The 24,985-nt window shown below is 42.9% G+C and overlaps 1 protein-coding gene across 1 annotated transcript in view; it reads right to left on the reverse strand.

Annotated features, from left to right (window-relative positions):
• TENM2 (teneurin transmembrane protein 2) overlaps nucleotides 1–24,985 on the reverse strand; it is a 1,230,113-nt gene that overhangs the window by 147,682 nt on the left and 1,057,446 nt on the right. The window contains exon 12 of the mRNA XM_034655661.1: nucleotides 22,944–23,045. Coding sequence (XP_034511552.1) covers nucleotides 22,944–23,045 — 102 coding nt within the window. The remainder of the gene's footprint in view (nucleotides 1–22,943; nucleotides 23,046–24,985) is intronic.

Consider the following 24,985-nt stretch of genomic DNA (forward strand, 5'->3'; position numbering starts at 1 on the left):
GCCTGAAGAGCTGAGTCCATCTAAGAAGGCAGAGCCCACCTGGCATTTCAGCTTTGCTTGCAATATTCTGGGCTGGGGACTCTGGCCATGGAGGTGCAGAGCCGACTTCAAATAAACAGTAACCATCACAATGACAACCACAAAAATGCTACTAATAACAATCACCAATTCCATGCGTGTTACGTGCCAGGTAGAGCTTCGAATGCTCTATGTGCAATTTATTACATAACCATCGTAATTATTCGAGGAGGTGGAGGCTAGAATCCTGATGCCCATTTTAAGCATGAGGTACAGACTGGTCGGGTTGGTGGCCCCAGTCAGAAAGCTCAAAAGAGGGGGAGCCCCCTTGGAAAGCAGGTTGGTCCAATTCTCAGCTGTACCCTTGATAAAGCTACATGGACGCGCGCGTTATTTTGGTGGCACAGGGGATCGGATCCCATTTTGCTGAGTATTTTACCCTCTGGTTAGTCGGCTCCTATTCCTGACAAGTTGATATCCATTAAAAAGGAAGGGGGATGGGCCACGGTTGACACACTTAATCTCTTTATGCCTTAGTTTCCTTATCTAGACAGAGGTATCCCTCTGCCTACCTCAAAGCATGACAGTGTAATGAACTATAGACTCAATACGCCTAGACTATTGGAAACAAGAGCAGGAAGGGGAGGGCAAGTGGAAGACAGGAAACCTCCTGCAGTTCCTGTCTTGGCTGGGACTCTCCCACATCTGTTGATAGGAAGAAAGCTGAGAATCAGTGAGAACCATCTGGTATGAGATCGCCAATGGTTCTCACCAGTTTCACCTTAATCGTGCCAACTCACCCCTTCCAGAGATCAAGAGTGGGATTTTAGTGGTCACCTTCAGTCTTTGGGCTTTACATTTCAGCATCAGTTTGTAAAGAACCTAAATTTCCAACCAGGTTTCTCATTTGGGCCTGAAAGGAGGATGCGACTCCCTCCTATGGAACTGGCACTCAGGGACCTTCAGGAATGACCAACAGGGATGTTTCAGTGACTCCTGGTTCACGTGTGATTTGCAATGCATATGTACGCGTGTGCGTACAGCCCACACCTGTCCCTGTCCGTGAAGCAGCGGCACATCTAATCAGATGTCGCTGTAGTCAGTGGTGCCACCCTGGATCTTCAGTCATCCCCTGTTGTCAGGTTTCTGTCTCATTTTTATAACAATTGGCTTTCCTTCTGTGAGCGTCTAATTTCCCAGGGCTCTAGTACACTCCTTGAGGACAGGACCACGTTCATCACATCGCTGATTTCCTTTCGGCTCTGCATTCATCGATGCTGACGTAAGTAAATATTCCTCCTATGTTCCTGATATTTAGAGATTCTCAAATAGGGAGGTTATGGGCAAGCACTAAATGGATTATAAAGATGTGGAAAAAAACCAGTTTCTGGAGTAGACCTCATGCTGCACTCAGGGTGCCTTTTCTGGGGAAGTGCATGTTTTAACTTAATTGTAAACTGACCTGAAACAAAAACAACTCAACAGTTGGTGTATGATTGCAGGATATCCCCCCTCCCCCCGAAAACGTTTTCGAATACAACAGTTGTGAAAATCATTTAGGGTATAATTCTCAGAATTCTTATCCTTCTGAATCTAGCAGAGGACAATAATGAGATCAAAAGTGAGAACATCAAAGCCACATATGGAATTTTGGATGGACTCTCGTTAAAGGCAGGGAGCATGCTTTCTATCCCCAGGATACATAAACAGAGATCTGGACAAAGTTGCTACCCATACTGATGGTCTAAGAGAGGGCAGAAAAAACCTTTCAACCCAGGGTGCCCAAGATTCAGGTTAGGGACTGTGCAAATATGAACAAGCATGAGAAAAATTATGGGCTTTTGCAATGTTTTGAGAGGGCTTTGAAGACAAAGTAAATTTGTTCCATGTCAGTTCCTCACGAAACATGCTAAGCTTTATGCCAGGAATGGCAAATGTGTGCACACCAACTACTATTCTCCCTTCCTGCACCTCTGCAGACATCATCAAGTGATCATGATCATGGCATCTTGTCACCCAGAACCTAGACAGAGCCTCAAAACCTTCAACGCAGTGCCCAGGCTGAGACCGGCAAGAAGGCAGACTTGGCATTCCAGAGGAAATCTGCTTTCCGTTTCTGATCTAGGTAACACTAAAGGTATCTCTTCTGCTGGGAAGACCAGAATTGGCATCATTTCTTACCCCACTTCTACTCTCGCCCACTGAAGTAGGAAACTAGTGAGAAGGGCAGCCACACATGTAGTGGAATGAGCTTCCAAGCGCGGTTCCTGACTTGAGGATTCTGTATTGGACAAGCTGCCATGAACAGCAGAGAAAGTTACATCAAATCCCCACCATTGGGCTCCCACTGCACCTTCTTTCCTCTCAAAGAGTGGAAGAGGGTAGAAAATAAGGAGCAAATAAGTACTGTCTTTATTAATTGATGAAGTACAGTTATAATATTTTATTTATTCTTATTGAAACTGTTTTTCTTCTGCATAAACTCCATGTGGCGAAAAATCAGGATTGTCTAGGAGGTAAGAATGGATTTTATTTAAAACCAGGTGCCTGGGAAATCAAATTTAAAATGTGACCTACTTAAATTACTCAGGGGAAAAATGGAGAATAGTGAGGTCAGAGAATTCTCCACATTCTAAATGCAGCCTTCTTTCAATATGTTTGCTGTGTGCTCCCCAGGAGTGTGGTAAACAATGCACAACTCCGTGGTGTTTTCTGGAAAGCAGGGCACTGGATGGGCTTGGCTGATGCCACATAAAAAAGTGGAAGCAGCTTAAAGAGGGAATGAATTTCTCTAGTAATCCATTTGCCATTGGGGCAGAGGGCAAAAGCCAGAAGCGAGCCTTCTTGTGGCCGCTGGGCTGACCTGCACGGAGCACCATCCCTCAGGAGTAACTGACTCATGCTCAGACATAACTCAACCCAGAGCGTCACAGTATGTAAGGTTCAGCCTTATCTTCAATTGAAAGGCTGAATGTGAAGTGGGGATCTCTCGTATTAGCTCTTCTTGCATTTTTACTATCATGAAATCTACATGATTTTTTCTGTCAGGTTATAGGACAAACAACTCCTGACCCCACACGCCCTACCCAGAGGTAATATAGAAGAGAATTGGAAAGAACAAGGATTTTGATGTCAGAAAGATCTGGGATTAAAAATTGACCTGTCACTTACCAGTTTTGGGATTTGGGCCAGATTACTGCATTTCTCTGAGACCCAAGTTTACCTTCAAAATATTGTCTTTCAAAGCTGATGGGAGCATTAAGTGCAATTATGTGTGCAAGGACTCAGAGCAATAGCTGACACACAGTTTACAACAGACAGGTGTTCCTTCTGGAAATTCCAGACTAAGTCTCCAAATTGACTGCAAAGGTTAATAAAATTGAAAATGCAGTATGTCTCAGATGTACACATGCATTTGCACGCACGCACACACACACACACTACCACCACCACCACTACCACCACCACAAGATTATCAAATAATACTAATGGAAAGAGCTCATCTTCTTCTTCCCCTAATCTTCTCTGATTGTGGGTGGGAGGTGGTTCTGGAATCACATATGGAATGTTTTATGCCCCTGCCTCTCTCTCCTCTTCCTACGACTTACAGGAGCAGAACACTATGCATTCAAGCTACTACTTAAAATTAATTAAAATGTTTATACAAGATGACTATTCTTGTTTTACTAATTCTAGTAGATGGAAGTTCTAAGACTCATGCAGAAGAAAAATAAATTACCACTGCCACTAACGACTGATGACTTAACAGGCTGATGACAAAAAAAAAAAAAAAAAGGCACAATTTAGATTCACCTAAATGATGTAAAACTCATTTTAATGATCAAGCTGGAGCTTTTTTTTTTTTTTTTTTTTCCCCTCTCTCCCAAAGTTCTCTGTAAGGGATGAAATGAATTACCAGTGTTATTTACTCAGTGGGAAGTAACAGGACAAGCCACCCAGGTCTGCTGTTTTAGGTAAAACAAATCCCATCTACCTGGAGCTTGCAGTAGAGGGGATACTTGGAGAAAATGTAGAGATGTTGAAAAGGCTGAATCATAAGGCAGAGGGAAAACATCTGCATCTTGCCAAGTCATTTATAGGCCAGGCCCGATGTACAGAGGGAATTTCAACTATTTTGCCTTTAAAAATTATTTGAAATCTGATTGAAAGCCTCTGTGGAAAAAAGACTTGAGAATACTTGAACCTAGTAATCTGGGGAAATTGTCAAAATAGCACTAACAATTGGTGGCCTTACTTCCCAGTTAGTTAATAAATATTTATGAATAACCTAATATGTGCTAGTAGCTGGGTTAGGTGGTTGGAAAAAAGTGATGTAGAAATAAAGATGCTGTGATTCTCCTGAAGCAATTGAGGACGTAATATTTGGGTTACAAAGGCAAAGCTTGCAAAGTTTAGTGTCTTTAACACCAACACTGCTGCCCCGTGGTCTTCCCCGATTGTGGAATTAGCTTGGTGCTGAGCATAATGTGTTAGGAAAGACAGGCTTCACTTCTTGCTAGGTCCCTGCAAATGGCAATCTACGTGGTAACAATAAAGCTTAACATCTACTGAACATTGTGTTAAAAAATGTTGTATTCAAATTCCAGAGCGATGTCACCACTTCCCTGACTTTGTTCTCTTTCACAGGAAGAACAACTAACAACTATTCATAAACAAGATACCACTGAGAGAATCCTAGAACGTGGGGGTGAGGCTGAAGGCCCTCCTGTAACTCAGAGACAGACTGTAGTAGAAAGTAAAATAAATGGCTACATTGGACGGCATGGCCTCTCCCCCATGCCAGGGCAGCACCACGTGGAGACAGCTCCCTGAGCCTTCGGCTCCTCCAGCGGGGAAAAAAGAACCTGGGGGAAAAAAGAACCTGGGGAACAACCATCTCCATCCCCCACCATTGTGGGTTGCTATGTGGGAGCCCCGACTCTGATCTCAGGGGAATTGCAGGGGTTTGCTGGGGAATCCCATCCACTGGGGATTGTAGGGGAATCCCAAACACTGGGAATCTGACTGCGAGGGAGCATGGGGAAAGGCTTGCCACAGCTAGTGCATGGATCTTGGCAGAGCAAGCTCATACCTGGAGGACCCAAAGGGTAGCCCAACCAGCATTTTTGCTCATCTGCAAAACAAAGGTGGGGATGTACTCTGACCAGGGGACTTGGTGGGAAGCAGACCTGCCTGATGTGGGTCTTTAAATGAGGAGTTCTGTGGGCTCTAGAACCTAGTTTGCCCATACCCAAGCAAGGAGCTGAATCGTAGCCCTACCCACTATGTAGAGGGTCTTCCAGCCCCATCTGGAAGGCCTGGTGACAACTCCTGGAAGCAGTGTAGCCCAATGGTGCTTGAGTTAAGGGACAGACAGGAAGAGCTGATTGCCCCCAAAGCAAAGCTAGTACCAGACATGGAGGGTTTCTGTGCTATGCACAGGTAAAGGAATTAATTCATAGCCAACTCTGAAGGTAGCTCTCAGCCTCTCCCACCTGGGGAGACTGTTTGGAAATCAAGAGTAGCCTGGAGCAGTCCCTCCCCCTCCCACCCAGGCAAGGGGGCTGAGACACAGCCCCATGCACCGTGGTGTGTGACTTTTGGCCCTATATACCAGGGCTGGCAAAAAAAATATGAAAGCTGTACAGCCCAGTGGTGCTAGAGCTGAGAGTAGGGCAGACAGAGCCAACAGTTTGCAGAGCAAAGCCAGTAGACCTGTTTGGCCCTGGAACTTGGAGTACAAGTCGGTGTGCGTTAAGACAACAAAGAGTTTTACCGGTTTTAAAGCAGCTTCCCCCAAAGTTCCCTGGCAGGGAATCTAATTTGTAGCCTTACTCATTGCTGAGTATAGCCTTCAGCCTGTGTGACCAAGGAACTTGACCAGAACACATGGGAAGCTACATAGCCCATTCAACAACACTACATACAGTGGCATTTAAACAGCAAAATGAGTGGCCTCATATGACCAGAGAATTCAGTGAATACTCTGGCCTGATTTGAACTCCCCAAAAATAAACTGTACAAACCTTGGGTCTTGGCCTGCTGCCTCAACTAATTTGTAGTCTGTCCATTACTGACTATAATACCTCGTCCTGACCATTTATTAAGCCTGACCAGAGAATCCAGGGAACCATGGAGCTCATTTTATAGCTTCACTTGGGTAGAGAAGCAAGCCAGCAGTCACATTCAACTGTTCTCAGCCTTATCCTTAGGGCTCAAACAGTTGCCCTACCTCCAAACAGACCATAATAGCAGGCCCCACCTGCCCAAGGACATTGCCACTAGACACACCCAGAAAGCCCAAATGAGCTGACTGGTGAGGAGCTGTATTTTCCAAAGCAAACCTATAAAATTTGGAAGAAGAGTTCCATTACTCAAATGTGCAGATATCACCATAAAGAATCAAGGACCACAAAAGAATCAGGTAAATATGACACTACAGAAGGAAACTATAAAATTCCAATAACTGACCCTAAAGAAATGGAGATGTGTGAACTGTCAGACAAAGAATTCAAAATGATCCTCTCAAGGAAGCTCAGTAAACTACAAGAAAACACAACCAAGTGAAAGTAGGAAAATGATGTGTGAACAAAATGAGAAGTTTGACAAGGGAATAGAAACCATCAAAAAAAATTTCCTCACATTGAAAAATATAATAACTGAATGAGAATTCAATAGAGAGTTTCAAAAATAGTAGACTGGACCATGCAGAAGAAAGAATCAGTGAACTGGAGGATAGAACAATGGAAATCACCCAGTTGGTGGAGCGAAAAGAAAAGAATGAAAGAGTGAAGAAAGCCTATAGGAATTATAGGACACAATGAAAATCAACAATATTCACGTTATGGTAATTCCAGAAGGTGAGAAAGAGAGGAATAGGAAGTGTACTTAAAGAAATAATGGCTGAAAACTTCCCAAACCTAGGGAGAGAAATGGACATCCAGATCCATGAGACTGAAAAAACCACAAATAGCCTGAACTTAAATAGGGTTACACTGTGACACATTAATTAAATTGTCAAAAGTCAAAGACAAAGAAAGAATTTTAAGAGCAGCAAGAGAAAAAAAATCGAAGTTGGTAAAATACAAGGGAATACCCATAGGACAATCAACTGATGTTTCAACAGAAACTTTTCAGGCCAGGAGAAAATGGGATGACATATTCTGAACATTGAATAAAACTGTCAACCAAGATTTCTATACCTGGTGAAGCTGTTCTTCAGAAACAATGGAGGAATAAAGACCTACCCAAATAAACAAAAGCTGAGGGAGTTCATGACCACCAGACCTGCCTTACAAGAAATGCTAAAGGAGTTTTGTGAGTGGAAGTGAAAGAATGCTAATTAACACCATAAAAACATAAGAAGGTAGTGTAAATCTCATTGGTAATGGCAAATATATAGTTAGATTCTGTAATATGGTAATAGTGGTTCACAGCTAACTTACAACCCTAGCTCTAGTTCTAAGATATATAATATAAAAAACATGTAAACTGTAATAGCAATAATCTAAAATGTGAATGGGAAAAGTGTAAAATATATGAATTCTATTGAAATTAAGTTATCAGTTTAAAACAGGGTGTCATAGATTTAAAATATTTTAGGTTAATCTCACAGTAAACACAAGAGAAAATCTTGTAGTAATTACACACAAAAAAAATACAATAAAGAAATCTAAGTATACTGACATCAAAAGACAACAAAACACACAAAAAAATACCAGGCTAAGAAATAAGGAACAATGGATCTACAAAACAACCAGAAAACAATTAACAAAATGGCAATAGTGTTTACTTGTCGATAGTTATTTTAAATGTAAATGATTACAATCTCCAATCAAAACACAAAGAGTGGCTGATTGGATAAAAAGACAAAATCCAACAATATGCTATCTAAGAGACTTGTGTTAGCCTCAAAGACACAGAGAGTGAAGGGATGGAAAAAAAGACATTTCAAGTAAACAGTACCAACAACTACAACAACAACAAAAGGCAGAGTAGCTATACTTATATCAGACAAAAGAGACTTTAAAAATGATAAAAAGAAACATGGAAAGTCATTATATAAAGGGGTCAATACATCAATACGAGAAAAACAATTGTAAATATTTATGTGCCTGACATTGGGGCAACTAAATATATAAAGCAAAACTAACAGAGCTAAAAGGAGAAATAAACAATAAAACAATAATAGTTGGGGACTTTAATACCCCATTGTCAACAATGGATAGATCATCCAGATAGAGAATCGATGAGGAAATAGCTGATTTGAACAACACTATGATCAAATGGACCTAACAGACATATACAGAACCTTTGTTCAACGGCAGCATATACGTTCTTTTGAAGCACACATAAAACATTTTCTAGGATAGACCATATGTGAGGCCACAAAACAAGTTGTAGAGAAATCAAGAAGATGAAAATTATACCAAGTATCTTCTTGGACCACAGTGGCATGAAACTAGAAATCAATAGCAAGGGGGAAACTGGAAAATTCGCAAACACATGGAAATTTAACAACATCCTTCTGAATAAGCAATTGATCAAAGAAGAAATTAAAGGGCAAAAAGATTTCTTAAAACAAATGAATATAGAAATACAACACATCAGAACTTATGGGATGCAGCAAAAGCAGTTCTAAGTGGGAAGTTTACAGCAATAAATGCTTACATTAAGAAGCAAAATGAGCCCAAATAATCAGTGTAACTCTATGCCTTAAGGAACCAGAAAATAAAAAACTAAGCCCAAAGTTAGCAGAAGAAATCATAAGGGTTAAAGCAGAAATAAATGAAATAAAGAACAGAAAAACAATAGGAAAGATTAACCAAAGTAAGTGTTGGTTCTTTGAAAAGATAAACAAAATTGACAAACCTGTAGCTAGACTAACCAAGAAAAAGAAAAAAGGACCCAAATCAACAAATTGAAAAATGAAAAAGGAGACATTACAACAGATAACACAGAAATACAAAGGATCAGAAAAGGCTACTATGAACAACTATTCACCAAAAAACTGGACAATCTAGAAGAGATGGAAGAATTATTAGAAAATCTGAATAAACAAATTACCAATAAGGAGATAGAATTGAATTAGTAACAAAAAAATCTTCCAGTGAAGAAAAGCCCAGAACCAGATGGCTTCATTGGTGAATTTTACCAAACATTTAAAGAAGAATTAACACCAATCTTTCTTAAACTCTTCCAAAAAATCCCAATTGGAGATCCTGTTTGGGGAACTGAGAGTAGCCTGCAGTGGCCCCTCATCTTCCCACCCAGGCAAGGGGGCTGAGAATACATTTTATGAGGCTAGCATTGTCTGATACCCAAACCAGAAAATAACCCTAGTAGAAAAGAACACTATAGGCCAGTATCCCTAACAAATATAGATGCAAAACTCTCACCAAAATACTATCAAACTGAATTTAGCAGTACATTAAAAAGATCATTCACCATGATCAAGTGGAATTTATTCCTGGGATGCAAAGATGGTTCACCTACATCAACCAATTAATGTGACACATTACATTAATAAAAGGAAACAAAATAATGCCATCTCAATAGACATAGAAAAAGCATTTGACAAAATTCATTATCCATTCACGATAAAAACTCTTAACGTATTAGGCAAAGAAGGAACATATCTAAACATAATAAAGGTCACATATGGTGAGCCCACAGCTAACATTGCAGTCATTGGTGAAAGGTTGAAAGCTTTTCCTCTAAGATCAGGAACAAAACAAGGGTGCCACTCTCATTACTCCTAGTCAATGAAGTATTAGAAGAACTAGCAAGAACAATCAGTCAAGAAAAAGAACTAAAAGGCAATGGAATTGGAAAGGAAGAAGTAAAATTGTCTCTATTTGCAGATGAGATGATTTTATACAGAGAAAATCTTAAAACATTCAACCAGAAAACTGAGATCTAACTGACGAATTCCATAAAGTTGCAGGATACAAAATTAGCATTCAAAAATAGTAGTGTTTCTATACACTAATAAATTTTTTTAAAAAGGAAGAAACTAATGCCATTTACAATAGCATCTAAAACAGTAAAATACTTAGGAATAAATTTAACTAAGGAGGAGAAAGAGCTCTATTCTGAAAGCTATAAGACACTGATGAAAGAAATCAAAGAAGACACAAATAAATAGAAAGTATCCTGTGCTCATGGATTGGAAAAATTAATATTGTTAGAACGCTGGTATTAGCAAAAGTCATCTATAGATTCAATGCAGTTTTTATCAAAATTCCAATGGCATTTTGTTTCACAAAAGACCACAAATAGCAGAAGAAATCCCGAGAAAGAACAAAGCAGGTGATATCATACTTCCTGAGGTCAAGCTATACTATAAAGTTATAGTCATCAAAACAGTATGGTCCTGGCATAAAAGCAGTCACATAGAACAATACAAAGAATTGAGAGTCCTAAGATAAACCCAAGCTTATATGGTCAACTAATATTTGGCAAGGGAGCCAAGGGTATTTACTAGAGAAGAGATGGTTTCTTCAATAGAAGGAGCTGGGAAAACTGATATTCACATGTAAAGAATGAAACTGGACCCCTTTCTTATACCACTTACAAAAATGAACTCAAGATAGATTAAAGACTTAAATGTAAGACCTGAAACTATGAAACCCCTAGGAGAAAACATAGGAACAAAACCCCTTAACATGGATCTTGCTTATGATTTTTTTGGATATGACAACTAAAACACAAGAACAAAATAAAAAGAAACAAGTGGGACTACACCAAACTGAAAAGCTTCTCCACAGCAAAAGAAACCACCAACACAGTGAAAGACAACCCTCAATAGGGAATAAATATTTGCAAACCCCATGTATCTGATAAGGGGTTACTACCCAAAACATATAAGGAAGTCCTACAACTCAATAGCAAAAACAAACAAAAACAAAAGCAAATAACCCAATTTAAAAATGGGCAAAGGATCTGAATAGGCATTCCTTCAAAAAAGATAGACGAAAGGCCAACGGGTACAGGAAAAGATGCTCAACGTCACCAGCCCTTAAGAGAAAATTACAACCACAATGAGATATCATCTCATGCCTGTTAGAATGGCCACCGTTCTAAGAGATAACACACGCTGGTGTGTATGTGGAGAAAAGGGAACATGTGTGCACTGTTGGTGGGACTGTAAATTGGTATAGCTACTGAGAAGAAGAGTATAAGGATCCTCAACAAATAGGACCACCGTAAACCAGCAGTTCCACTTCTGGGAATACCCCAAAGTGAACAAAATCACTAACTAACTGAAAAAGATATCTGCACCCCCATATTCATAGGAGCATCATTTATAACCACTAAGGGATGGAAACGGTCTAAATGTTCACTGATGGGTAAAAAAATAAAAAGCTATGGTATATATACACGATGGAATATTATTCAGCCATAAAAAATGAGGACATCCTACTATCTGCAACAATATGGATGGAACTTGAAGGCACTATGCTAAGTGAAATGTCAGGTGGAGAAAGACAAAACTGTGCGATCTCACCTACAAGTGGAATCTGAAAAACAACACGACAAAGCAAACTCATAGAAAAAGAGATCAGACTTGTAGTTACCAGAGGTGGGAGGGGGAGGGGAACTGGAGGTAGGTGGTCAAAAGGGACACACTTTCAATTATAAGATAAATAAGTACTGGGGCTATAATATACAGCATGAGGACTGCAGCGAACACTGCTGTATGATATATAGGACAGTAGTGAAGGTGGTAAAATCCTAAGAGTTCTCATCACAAGGACAGAAAATTTTTTCCTGTTTTCTTTTATCTTTTTCTTTTTACGAGAAAGAACATCTATATGAGAAGATGAATGGTAGCCTTAAACTTCTACAGTGATGTATGTTAATTATTTCTCAGTGAAAGTGAAAAAAAAATTCCGCACAGATTAAAGATCTAAATAGGAAAAAAAAAAGCTATAAAAGCATTAGAAAAAATACGAAGACCAATTTCACTTTCTTGGGAGGAGGATATGTAAGGAAGATAAATTCTAGAGATTGAGAAGGAAAAGAAGATCGCGTTTGATTACATAAGATTTACATCTTCTATGCTACAAAGAATGCCCTAAACAAAATTAAGCGATGAGCAACCCCAGGAAGACGTATTTTTAACACATTTTACAGAATAAAGTTTGATATCCAAAATACACAAAGAGCTCTTCCAAATGGATAAAAAGTGACGAATGAATGAAAATCTAGGCAAAGAACATATAAATAGAAATGTAAATTCCCTATGAAAGTATGAGAAGACACATAGCTTCACTAGCCATTAATTAAATATAGATAAAATAATGAGGAGAAATAATCCCCGGCCTATTAGATTGGGGGAAAAAAAACATTCAGAAGACGGATAAGGATCAATACCGCCCTGGCTGAGGGGAAATGGGCTCGGTCAAACACAGCTGTGGGGCCAGAAATGCAAACTAGCTCTCAGGGGCTGGGGATGATTTGTCACTGTCTGGATGGCTCCGTGGCTCACTGTGCCCAACCAAGAAACCTGTTGACCTCTGTGCCTCAGTTTTCCCTCCCTACTAAATGGACAGGGTGATAAAGGGCTGTCGGTGTAGGAAGAGGGAGGAGGTTGGAAAACAGAAATAAGGAACAATTATAGAAGTACAAATGCAAAGATCACCAGCCATTCTGATCACGATGGTCACCTCTGACCCAAACAGCAACCCCCACTTCCTGCCTGGAACATTCCAGCGCTAGTTGGTCTCAGTGGGGGCAAGATCCAGCAGGACCCCCGTGAAGAAAAGGAGAAAGCAGAGGGCGCTTCTGACAGACAGGGGCAGAGTCTCTGGCTCAGAGGGCCAAAGTTCAGGTGCACCAACTTCCTCATTCCTGTTCTGTCAAATGGCACATTAATAAGCAAGAAAGCGATTCAGGGAAGAATTTCCAGAAGGACAAAAAACTCATCAGGTGTGTCAGATCTCTGACATTCAGGAGCCATGTGGGGAAAGACACACACGCTGACTTAAGCACGAAAGTATGGATGCTTTAATTAATCCGGGGTGAATTTAATTGCTTTAGTTAAGTGGAAATCGGGTTAAAAATGATGCGGAGCATGCTGGGGTGTGTTAAAAACATGACATATGAGTTGGATGAATCGATAAATTAAAAGTGCACAGATGTTTTAATTAAACCCAGGGAAGTTAACGAAGATCGCAAGAGACTTTTAAGCCTATGATTAATTCAATTCATTTAAAATACCTGTAGAGATATGGGGATGCCTCCATTTTGAGAGTTATAAAAGTTCTCAATCGGTAAGTGCTTAAGCTATTCTTAAGAAACGTCTAAGAGTGTGTGTGTGTGTGTGTGTGTGTGTGTGTGTGACCAAACAACATTAATTACATAATGAATATTTAAATTCTTTACAGTACACAATAAACCTTTCTGCAGCTCAAGTCCAGAATTCACTTACGGCAGTTCAAGCAATGAGATGCGTTTGCAAATTATTGGTGTCTTGTTATCTACAAGCACGGAAGCTTCCGGAAGACCTAGAGGGTCTATTTATTTACTGCTGTGTCCCCAGCCAGTAGAGCAGTGCCAGGCATAGTGTAGGCTGAGGAGTCAGCCTGAATTTCCCTTCATTTTTACTCGCTGTGTGACAGTAGATTCTATTTTCAGCCTTGATTTCCTTTAAGATGGGACAAGAATTCGGTACCTACCTCGTTGTGTTTTTAAGAGGGTGAAATGAGATAAGTCTATAAAGTGCTATATACAGTGCCTGGCAAACAATAAGAAATCTACAGATGGATTTTATTATCATTTTTATTAGGAAAGAATTATTCTGACTCATCCCATTGTAAAGGGACAGGTAAGGGTAAAGCACCCTCTTCCATGTCACCCCTCCCAGCCAACGCCCTCTCTAAACACTGGCTTATTTACCAATACAGAGGTTTTCCTAAAACCCTATTACTTCTACTCTGCACCACATTGACAGCAAGCTCCCCCAGGGTTAAGCACTCTGCTTCCTAAGGCTGCTTGGCAACCTACCTAGTTGCTTAAAAAGGGGGAAAAAACCCCTTTTTAGTCTCCAAAGCAATTTAACTTAGGGGAGGGCTGACTGATTTAAGCCCTGGGAAATGATTTGTTTGGTAATACAGCAAGCATGGGCACTGTGAATGACAGTTTTGGAGGCTGCAGGCATGGGCTCACAGGAGGCCACTAAATGATGGGGACGGCAACTTCCACACACTGGAGGCGGGCCTCCTCCATGCCTCTCGAGCTGAGCCGGGGAGCCAGGGAGCTGGGGTGGGGGTCAAAGTGACGTCGCTGCTTCTGGTCACAACTCTCTTTGGGGAGTCTCAGCAGAGTTCAAGGGCAACGTTATCTAGACTCAGACCTGAATGGCACAAAAGTCTTCTGGGGATCCCATAGGAATGCAGATCTTGATTCAGAAGGGCTGGAGTCAGAAGATGATTCCGTTCATCGGGACTGAGGGTTTGGATATTTAACAAGCTCCCCAGGCTGAGGCTAATACTCCAGACCTACTGACCGACTGAATCAGAAACTCTGGAGGGAGCCCAGCAAGCTGTGTATTAACAGGTGATTCGATGAGTATGGTTCTAATGCTGTACAGGGGCAAGTGCCTTACCTTCTCTGAGCCTCAGTTTCCTTAGCTGTGAAATGGAGACGATAATGATGTGCATTGTGAAGATGAAATGACATAATCATATAAAACCCTTGGCACAGTGCCTCAGTCCCTTTCTGCAAGGTGCTTTCCAAGTGTATCTGCTTTAAGCCCCTTGTCCTGGGCCCTTGCTGCCAAGGAATTCCTGCACATTTTCTCAGGTCAGGGGTGGGAGGAAGGAGAGGTGGGCTTCAGCCATCAAACCACAATGTGCTGTGGCAGCCACAGTGGCCCTTGGCCCTTCTGCATTAATGGGGATAGTCAGGGGAGCTGGGGGAGCGGAGGGAGACAGGAGTGCAAGACAGAGAATCTGAAGGAACAACACACAAGGTATGTCCGTGCTTGTTGTAAGGGAGGACCAGCGCAGCCTGAGTGTCTTTCACTGACAGGTGAGGCCAGTGGAAAAATGGGGGAGGGGGCTTCTGTGCCAAGAAAGTTCTGCGGGAGGTGTTTCTGGGGTGGTGGGGACGACCCCTCCACCAGCAGGGAGGGGATAAGGGGCTTGTCATTCCTTTCCTGAGGCAGAAGTCTGTCAAGGGGAGTGACTAACGGGGAAAGCAGGTTAAAAGGCAGTGCCCAGCAGGACAGTCAGACAGCCCGAGCTGCCCACGTGGGCTTTGGGAGTGGTCACTGCCCTCCATTCAGGGGATCTTCCTGCCAAGTCTCTCTCCTCTGTGGCCATTAGGGCTATAAGGCTCGGAGTCAGTCAGACACGGCTATGTGACCTTGGGCCAGTAGCTTACTTTCCTTAAGTTTCTGTTTCTCCTGTAAAATAAGGAGAACAACAGTGATTTCAAAGACTCACGAAGACCAATACTAGCTAACATTTATGGAGCATTTGATACATGCCAAGCACGGTTCTACACACTCGACATGAATTTACTTTTCAGTCCTCACAGCAGTGCGACAGGTAGTATTACTATTTGCCTCCATTTTACAGCTGAGAAAACCGAGGCTCACGGAGTTTAAGTAATTTTTAAAAATGGATACATCTAACTGGAGGAGCATGGCTTCAGTCCTAGCAAATTCAAACTCTCGCCTTCGTTCTTAGTCACTGCGCTCTTCTGAGATAATGCATGTAAAATGCGGGACCAAGGTCAACTCTTTTTTTTTTTTTTCTTTCTTTTTTCATTCCTCCTCTTCTCCTTCCGTCCCTCCTTCCCTTCATTTAAATTGTGCCTCCAAGTTGGCTGAATCATCACCACACGATTAATCTGATAAATTAGAACCCTGTTCTCCAACACTCATTTGGTTCTTGCACGTTTTCGGGCAATGTTTTCATCTTTACAAGTCTCATCCCCTAAATGCAAATCACCAAACATTTAGAGACCACACACTGCTTCCCGGGTACAAACCAGGTGTGAGGAGGTGTAATAAAGAGGACAGCTAGAAACTTGTGATCCAGCAGGAGAAACCGATGGAATCGCCCGGCTAGAACCTGGCACAGCATGGAGGAAGGGTCACTGCCAAGATGTTGCCAAGCCCTGTGTGACTGCAGGGTCCCGTCTAGGGGTGTTTCAGGGAGGTGGGGACCTGTGAGCAGCAGTTTGATAGGAAAGGTTGGGACTGCTGAGAACATTCCAGCTGAAGCAGCAGCATGGGCACAGAGGAAGAAGCAGGGCTATGACGCTTTATGGATGACAAGTAGCCGGAACCTATGGCGTATGGGCTTTAGTAGGAGACAACAGTTGCAAAAGCAGCTGAAATCATGAAAGACCTTGAATGTCACTCTAAGAATGTTTTTATTCTCAGAATATGGTCCCTGACAACCTGCATCAGAGCCCCCTGCGAGGCTTGTTAAAAATGCATGTGCCTGAGCCCCAGCCCAGTCCTATGGATTCAGAATTGGCTGGCATGGGGGCCGAGCCTGGGAATATGCATTTGTAACAATTTCCTCATGGAAACGTCTGCAAACCAAAGTTTGGTAGCTATTGTGGGAGACACCTGGCTCCTGAAGGTGTTTGAAGAGAGTAGGACCTGCTCCCCAGAGCTCTGCAGAATGCCGGACGCTATGAATAGGGGGAATGCGTCAGACAGAGGCTGGTGGCCACGTGCACAGGGCAGTGACTGTGAAGTCAGAGAGGAGAAATGGAGCAGAGCACGGTGGAGGCTGACGAAACAGGACTGGGCAAATGGTGTGATGAGGGAGGAGACGGAACATCTCTGGTAGCTGGGAGGAGAGTGGTTTAGGGCAGTAGGCTCCAAAGTCAGATGGACTTTGCTTGGAATGCAGGCTTGGCCATGTTCTACTTAGTAAATTCTAGTTTCCTCTCCTATAAAGTTTTCTTGGGTTCAAACCCAAATCCTGGCACGCAACCACCACACAAACCGCTGGCAAAGTGCATCTTCCTTACATCTCATAGCGCCAAGGCGAATGTCATGGTCTAGTATCAGTAGCCTGGGCCAGACTGGCTGGTTTGAATCCCAGCATTACCACTTGCTCCCTGAGTGCTCTGTAGCAAGTTACCTACCCTCTCTGTGCTTCATTTTCCTCATCTGTAAAAGGGGATAGTAGTCGTACGTAAAACAGGGCTATCGATAGTTAAATGAGAGAACTATGGGGTTGCTATGCGGTTGCTTAGTACAGTGGTTGGCGCAGAGTGGGAACTCAGTAAATGTCAGCAGTGACGGATGAGGACGAGTTTAACTGGAGTGTTGGAACCCCAGGAGAGACTGGGTAGTAGGGACCTTTGCCAGTTAACAGGAGAAAAATGGCAAGATCCCTGTTCTCTTTTCTCAAGCCTCCACAGAAGCTGGGTAGGAGCTGAAAGCAACCCCCAGAGAGAAGGCTTTCTGTTCCCGCGGTCGTGGCATTTCTGGGCCTCCCCTGACAGCTGTTCAACAGCAGGAGTTGTCATTTCTAATAGCTATTAAATACGCATTACCTAACAAGTAATGCTCTGGAGTTTTAAGTTTCTGCTGCAGGTCTGGGGCCTCAAGCTCAGAAGCAAGTAAGCCGACTGAGGAGCCAGTGTCAAAACAGAAGAATTGGAAGCCTCGGATGTTTTCCGAAATGCAAGGCTGCTTTACAAACAACCAAAGAAGCATCTTGAGTCCATGAAAGACCTTCAAGTAAAAGTAAATAAAAGAAAGAACGGGGTCATAATTAAAGAGCATCTGGCCCACTACAAATAGCATGCAAGCAATGAGAAAGTCAGGCAAGGGGGGCAGTAAGGATAAATACTGGAGACCAAACAGTAATTTGTTTAAGAAGCACAATTACAGTGGGGCGGGAGAGGGCCCTGATGGAGAACGGGACAAAGTCCTGGGAAAGACATGCCACTCGTGTGTGAGCTCTGAACCCAAACGCACTGCTTATTACACGGCACAAGACAAGAAATTCGATACCGAAAGACACACTCAGTGTAGTTCCTTTACTAAACTCCTTCTCCGAGGAATTTTCTTCACATTCCCTGACACTACTATGCTATTTTTATAGATTCATACTCATTTCATCACTAACTTATCTCCTAAATAATGTCTATAGCATTCAAATACGCATCATAGCATCTAGGACTTTCCATGCACGCTCCCACTTGCCAATCCGAGCAGTCAGCAGACTCGAAGCTCTCAGAAGGCAGGGCCCTGGCATGCTTGCTCTGCGGTGTATTTCTGGCACTGAGCGCAGTACCCGACTCACAGCAGGCACGTAATCAGCATTTGTTGGACGCATGAGTACGTTCTGTCCCCTCCACTGACTTGGAACAATGTGTGAGAACCCTTACACATCCTTTTGATGTGAGGGTCCTTTCCATTTTGACCTCTGAGCCCCTCAGGACCCCAGCTCGGGGGGGGGGGCTGTGGAGTGAATGCTCTGCAAATTCATGCTGACTGATTCCTCCATTCCCTGCAAGGCTGTCTTCAGATGCCTGATGCAGACTGGCAGGTTTATAAGAAGACAAGGAGCTGCTGTCTGCACCACACCTCTGAGGGCACAGGAGGCGCAGTGTGAGGTCAAGAGAGTAAATCCATATTTCTGTCACTCGGACACATACCCAGTCGCTCGGATGTGATGGGAATCTCGCTTGCTAACATGGCAAATTTCTCCCCTGGCAGGAGGGCCTGAGTCCGCCCGCAGTAGCGGAAACTGGCAGGACTGGAGGCATTCTGGGCCCAGCTGTCAGGGAGGGAACAAAGGCAAGCGCGAGTTTGTCTTGAGGGAGGACTTGGGACTGGGGTCCTCCTAAGGCTTTTATCAAGAAAGAAGAGAAGTGATCATGGGCCACAGCTGGAAGATGGCATGTGCCATTCTGGGTGGCAGCAGACCCAGGACCAGCTGTCTCTACTCTGCGTTTGCGAGCACGATGACCTCACCCTGTCTGCTCCACTCACTTCCTGCTAACACTTAAGGGCTTCCTGGGCCCAGAAGCTGTTTGCGAGCGCAATCTGTCAGAGCCACTGACAAGCTGTGCGGGACCAATGGGGTAGAGCCTCACCGCGCTGGTGGGAACGTGCACGTACATACACACACACACACACACACAAAATCACGCATAACCACATTCTAATATTTTTCTGATTAGAAATCAGAGGTGCGTCTTTGATAGGATTCACTGAAGAAGGGACAGCATCTTGCTAAAAATGTACAACTTCAACCTAATCTTGAGAAAACATCAGGCAAACCCACATTGAGGGACATGCTAAAAAACACCTGACCAGTATTCTTCGAAATGATCGAGGTCATGAAACACATGGAAAAGACCGAGGACCCTTCACAGACTGGAGGGGACAAAGAAGATATGACAGTGAAATACGATGTGGGATCTGGACCAGAAAAAAAAAAAGGCAAAATTAGAAAAAAAAAAAGTCTGTAGGGGCGCCTGGGTGGCACAGCGGTTAAGCGTCTGCCTTCAGCTCAGGGCGTGATCCTGGCGTTATGGGATCAAGCCCCACGTCAGGCTCCTCTGCTATGAGCCTGCTTCTTCCTCTCCCTCTCCCCTTGCGTGTGTTCCCTCTCTCGCTGGCTGTCTCTATCTCTGTCGATTAAATAAATAAAATCTTTAAAAAAAAAGTCTGTAAATTAGTCAATAGCATTGCTTCGGTGTTAGTTTCCTCGTTTCAGTGACGGAACCATGATAATTTAAAATGCTGGCATGAGGCGAATTCTGTATGGGAGCTCTATGTACTATTATTGCAACCTGTCTGCAAGTCTGAAAGGATTTCAACATAAAAAAAACTTAAAACATGGGGGGGGCAGTTAAAATAGGATTTATTCATATTGTTGATATGAGAAAGGATAAGATGGTACGTTTTAGGTACTTCATGCAATGCCTGGTGGATGTTTAAGACTTAATAATGATTAGTCGTTATTTAAAAACAATCTAAAGTGGAGGCTTAACTCACAAGTAACTCAGGCGCTAATCGTTACATTCACTCACTCGAAGCTCGTGCCGCTAAATCTAGGTGCCTATTTTTTCTGGTTTCTCACTTCATCACACACATGTAGTTAGTGATTTTTGTTACTCTGAGGAGCCAATATTTAGAAAATGAGACGTTCAAGGCTTGAGTCTCTCTAGAAACCAGGCTGGTGCATAGGGGCTCATGTCCACTTTTGGGATTCCTGACATGAAAAAGTGTGTGAGAAGCTGACTTGGCTTGAATGCTCATGACTGAAAATATTCCTCTCTTGATAGGTCAAAGGTGGCACTAACATCTCCCACTTATTGCAACTGATACGTTTTCCCTTTTTAAATTTTGGATTTTGACATTGTTCCTTTTAGAAGAAATTTATCTATGTAAACATAGTGAGGTGACTTAAAGAATCATGTTAAGTAAATAATAATACAGGTGGCCCATGAATTTGGCCAAAATCATAAAGGCGGTACATGAAAGTGTTCAGGAAATAAAGGCTTAGAATATTGCCCAATATTGTTGTTAATGAAGGAGCTTAGACTGTGTCCATTTAAAAAATACTAAGGAAGAAATATCTTTAGGACAAAGAGGCAGTTTACTTCTCACACTCTTAAGGCAACTTTGCCAAGAATAAATAGGGAGACAAGGGGAAAACAATCTTATTCTTTACATACGTCAGTTTTGTCCACTGTAGGCATCAAGAGCTAGGTTGAAATATACGACAAGTTCAAAGGCTGAGCTCAGGAACAGCTCCTGAGTATGCAGGAGTAACTACTCTTAACAGCCGCTCAATATTTGTTTTGCAAGGATCAATTATATACCATGGCTAATGCACGCTGGGAGCGCGCGCCCAGCCACAGAGCAGGTGGGGAATGCAAAATGCACACCGAGAGTCCTTTTAAGCAGTTAAATGCACACGCCATCACAGATCCATAATGCAGAATGGATGCCCATCTGCAAATGGATTTAGAGCGAGGAGTTCTTAAATGGCTGAGGTACTTAGGGCTGAAAGGCCAGTAACTGGATGTGCGGCCAGAGCACACATGGTTTTTAGGATTAATAATACATCGATGTGTGTCACTGTTAATATACATTTACAGCTCACAGGCCATGCAGCGGAGGGTTCAGCCCGTTTGCAGCCACCGGCAAAAGGACCATTCCGTCCTTCCTCTCATTAATGCCTTCACTCCTAGGAATATCAGATAACGCAAGAAAGGCCATTCAAGCAATACTGAGGTTTTCCCTCCTTGACGGCATTCGCCAGGAACGGTGCTTGGCACAGCGATGCATGTGCCATCCACCGTCCCCCCACCATGGTGTCTCAGAGCCCGACTGAGCAAAACACTCAAGGGTGGGAGCTCCAGGCTCCATGCTCTACTTGGTGACGTGTCCGCATGCCATTAGAGTGTGCGGAGAGGGTGCGGAGGTGATGGTCTGGTGGCTTCTAGCTCTCTTTTCCTTTTGTATCTGACGAGTTTACCAGAACTTTTGCATTATTTCGTGATAGAGGGTATGTCCACAGCTGGTGTCATTGAGGAATGAGTCTCATGCACATGCAAGGAAGTCCCATTCACTCATCAGTCAGCACTCAGAAAGTTGGGGATGGCCCATCTTTGAAATACTGTGACTATCCGAAATACAGTTTTCCCCAGCAACTGTGGTGAGCATGGGAAAAAGGGGTGGCGCTATATAGTATTTACAGAGTAGCTTTAAGAATAACTGCCTCTCTCTCAGAGCATCAAGGCAGGATGGTCTTTTAAAGGCAAGCACATAAAAATAATGAAAATATTATATAAATATGTAAACAAATATAATGGGATATGCATAAATAAAAACGGTAAATATGAGCCCTTTGAGGGATCACAACATGTTCTGCTAAGAGCTTTGGGTGTGTTTACTTCATCCCACCCTCACCATAAACGTGTGAAGGAACCCCCCCCCCACTTTTCCAGAGGGGGAGACAGAGACTCAGACATGTTGGATCCTTCGCTCAAGGTCACACAGACACTCAAGTGGCAGAGCTGGGATTCGACACAGGAATGCCTGGCTCCTCAGCAAGGGCCCTGGCCTCTCCCTCACTGCCTCTCAGACTGGGCTGTGACCTCCTGGTGGGTGACAAATCAGTGTGGTCGGTTTTCAGTGGTGTTTCAAAAAAACGAAATAGAGTAGAATAGAAAAGAATTACGGAGTAAAGAGAAGTATGGTTTTGTGAAAGTTAAATTTTAATTTTATAGGTGTGTTTACCTAGAACACTCATGCACACGTGTGGGCGTGTACACACCATATCTAAAAGGTGTGAGAAGTCCTGGTCTCCACTAGGCCTGCCTCTGATAGAGCCCCTTGAAGGTTATGCTCAAGGTCTCTTGCAAGCTAGGTATGCAGCCCCTAAGTCCCTGTTCTTGCGAGAGTCATTTTCTCTTATATTACCTTTCCCCCAAGAATCCCAGAGCCCCAGCAATTCTGTGCAAAGGAGTGTAGATAAATTAATAATACAATTTAAAACCGATTCCACCAAGATAAATAGCGTTTCCTAGATTAAGAGTGTAGCTGGCCAGAATGAATGAAATTTACTAACCCTGAGATGCTTAATCTTCCATTACGTAGAATTTAATGATTATAAGAAAGGAGTGATGGTAATTCACTTTTGCTTTTACAGGAAATCCAACCATCTCATTTTTAGCAAATCTTTCTTCTCAGCATACCTCGGTGCCAAGGATAACCTCCCTGCTCCTATAGGTATATTGGCCAATTGTCATATATTAAAGCCTGCTCTTTGCTCAAGGGTTAGGCCTTCTAGCACGCATGGGCTTACAAGTTGTCCTAGTGGAATTCTGGGAAGAGGCTTCTTTGGTCCCCCCTCGCTCACTCTCCCCCAAAGAAGCCTATGTTTGTTTTCCAACCATAGCAGGGAAGTGGTGGCAGGTACCTTTAGCGCAGTCTGCTCCTAGAAATCCTGGGAAGCATTGACATAGCCCAGACACACATTCGCCATTCCCATGGCAGTTACGTGGACAGTCCTGCACTGAATCTGAAAAAGAGAGAAACTCAGCAACTACCTTTTCCTCTGTCTGCTGTTGAAGCAATTTCATCATGGACCACCCACCATTTCTGCAGAGCAGTGGGAGTAAACCACCAAAACCACAGGGGGCTGGCAGGAGCGTGAGTGAGCCAAGGGAATGGGAAGTTAAGGGGACCAGGGCAACTTGGAGAACTCGTGGAAGTAACCACCGGTCTCTATTTGATCCCCGGGCAGGGATGCAGGGTCAGTACTGATGCCACTTCTGCTTTTTCAAAAGAAACAACTTGTTTGGCTTTAAAATCTGAAATTTCTCATGTCCGAAGGTTGACAAGTTTAAAACATCATGAATGCTGGCCCCTCCCCGCTAAGCCCCTTTAATATCGGACTCTCAGCCTGAGATTTGGTCTGAGATGTGGGACATCAGCCTTTAGCCTCGGGGACAGTGGATGAGCCTCCAAATGACAGTGCATGTTTCTGATCTCAGGTTTGCAGAGTAGAAGAAATCCTTGCTTTCAGGAAAGAAAAATCCAAATGCATAAGACTGGCCTGTCGAGGCATGATTTTGGATGTATTAAGTAGTGGGTTTTAGGTTGTACAAAAGTCCTTTTATGCTTACCTTTTGTACATCTTATTTTTCACAAAAATCAATTAGTTCCCATTTGTTCTAACCAGCATTGCCATCCTATTTCATGATTTACCTTTCTCTGTGAACTCTCAAGTCATCACTTCAAAGGGATCACTTAGGGACTTTTTCATGTTGATTTGGGTCTACACAGACACAGGCATAGTCTTAAAATTATTATTATCCTCATTTTTTTTTGCCTTAAATTAAAATAAACACATTTAGAATTTCAGGTTCCAAATTACCCAAGTGATGAAAAGAAAAATGCAAGCCACCCTGCCCAGGCTGTGACCTTTACACAGCCCTTGGGGAGTTGGGGTCATTGACTTGGTGATGTTGCTTGAAAGACTATAAAGTCGGATGGCTCCTGATGGAGTAAGCTGAGAGCGGTGAAGGTTTTTCATTTACACCAAATTTCCCATTTACTCCCACTCTGGACTGAAAAACCAAACCTTGCATATTGCTTTCTTTCTACAGTGTTTCCTTTCTCGGCTCTCTTCTTCCAGAACCAAGCATTAGTTGGTTTCTGGTAGTCTGAGGAGAACTCAATGAGTGTATTTACTTGTTCAAAATCAGGTAAAAGACCATAGACTCCACCAGGACAGTCTCTTTAATGTTTATCAATTAACACTTCAGACTGAAATTCCTTGAGGTTGGCTCTATAGGTGGGCTGAGAACCATCCAAGTGGCTGCCGATTTCCATCTATTCATTGTGTAGTCGTTCATTCAAGAAGCTTTAGGCTGAATCATGAAACAGTTGCTTGGGCAGACCAAAAATCAGCCATTTCCCACGGTTGTGGAAGACAGTTCTCCATGTCTGCAATCCTCCTTTCGTGTTTCTCAACGTCTTGTGAGCTGAGGCACCGACTGTCTTAGTTCTGGGCTCCCTTTTCAAGGTTGTCTGCATAGTGAAGCAGCTTGGAGGACAGATATGGTGCCTGTCTCCAGAACAAAGGACAGGCTTACTTACTCTCCAGTGTAAAAAGGATAGTCTCTTCCTCTAGAGTGAAGAACAGGCAGGCTTGCCGCCCATTCTGAGAGACTCAGGTGCAATACACTCAGGATTTCCTTTCTGGAACGCAAGCCATTGCATGTGCAAGTGTTACACGACCCTGTTGATGCTGCCCTGTGGGAACTGGGGCTTGGGGGACAGGCACATTTACTAGGATCTGGATATTGCCTTGCTCTGAGTCATAAAGGCCCTTGTATCTGACCCAGGAGTCTCATGTCTTCTGATAATATCTATGAAATTGTGGCAGGGTAACATGTTAGCTTACAGTTAGGATAAGCTCTCAGAGCTGTCACAGTTCCTGACTTATGGCTTACT

The sequence above is a fragment of the Ailuropoda melanoleuca genome, chromosome 3 (assembly GCF_002007445.2).
Source record: "Ailuropoda melanoleuca isolate Jingjing chromosome 3, ASM200744v2, whole genome shotgun sequence".
NCBI classification, from domain to species: domain Eukaryota; kingdom Metazoa; phylum Chordata; class Mammalia; order Carnivora; family Ursidae; genus Ailuropoda; species Ailuropoda melanoleuca.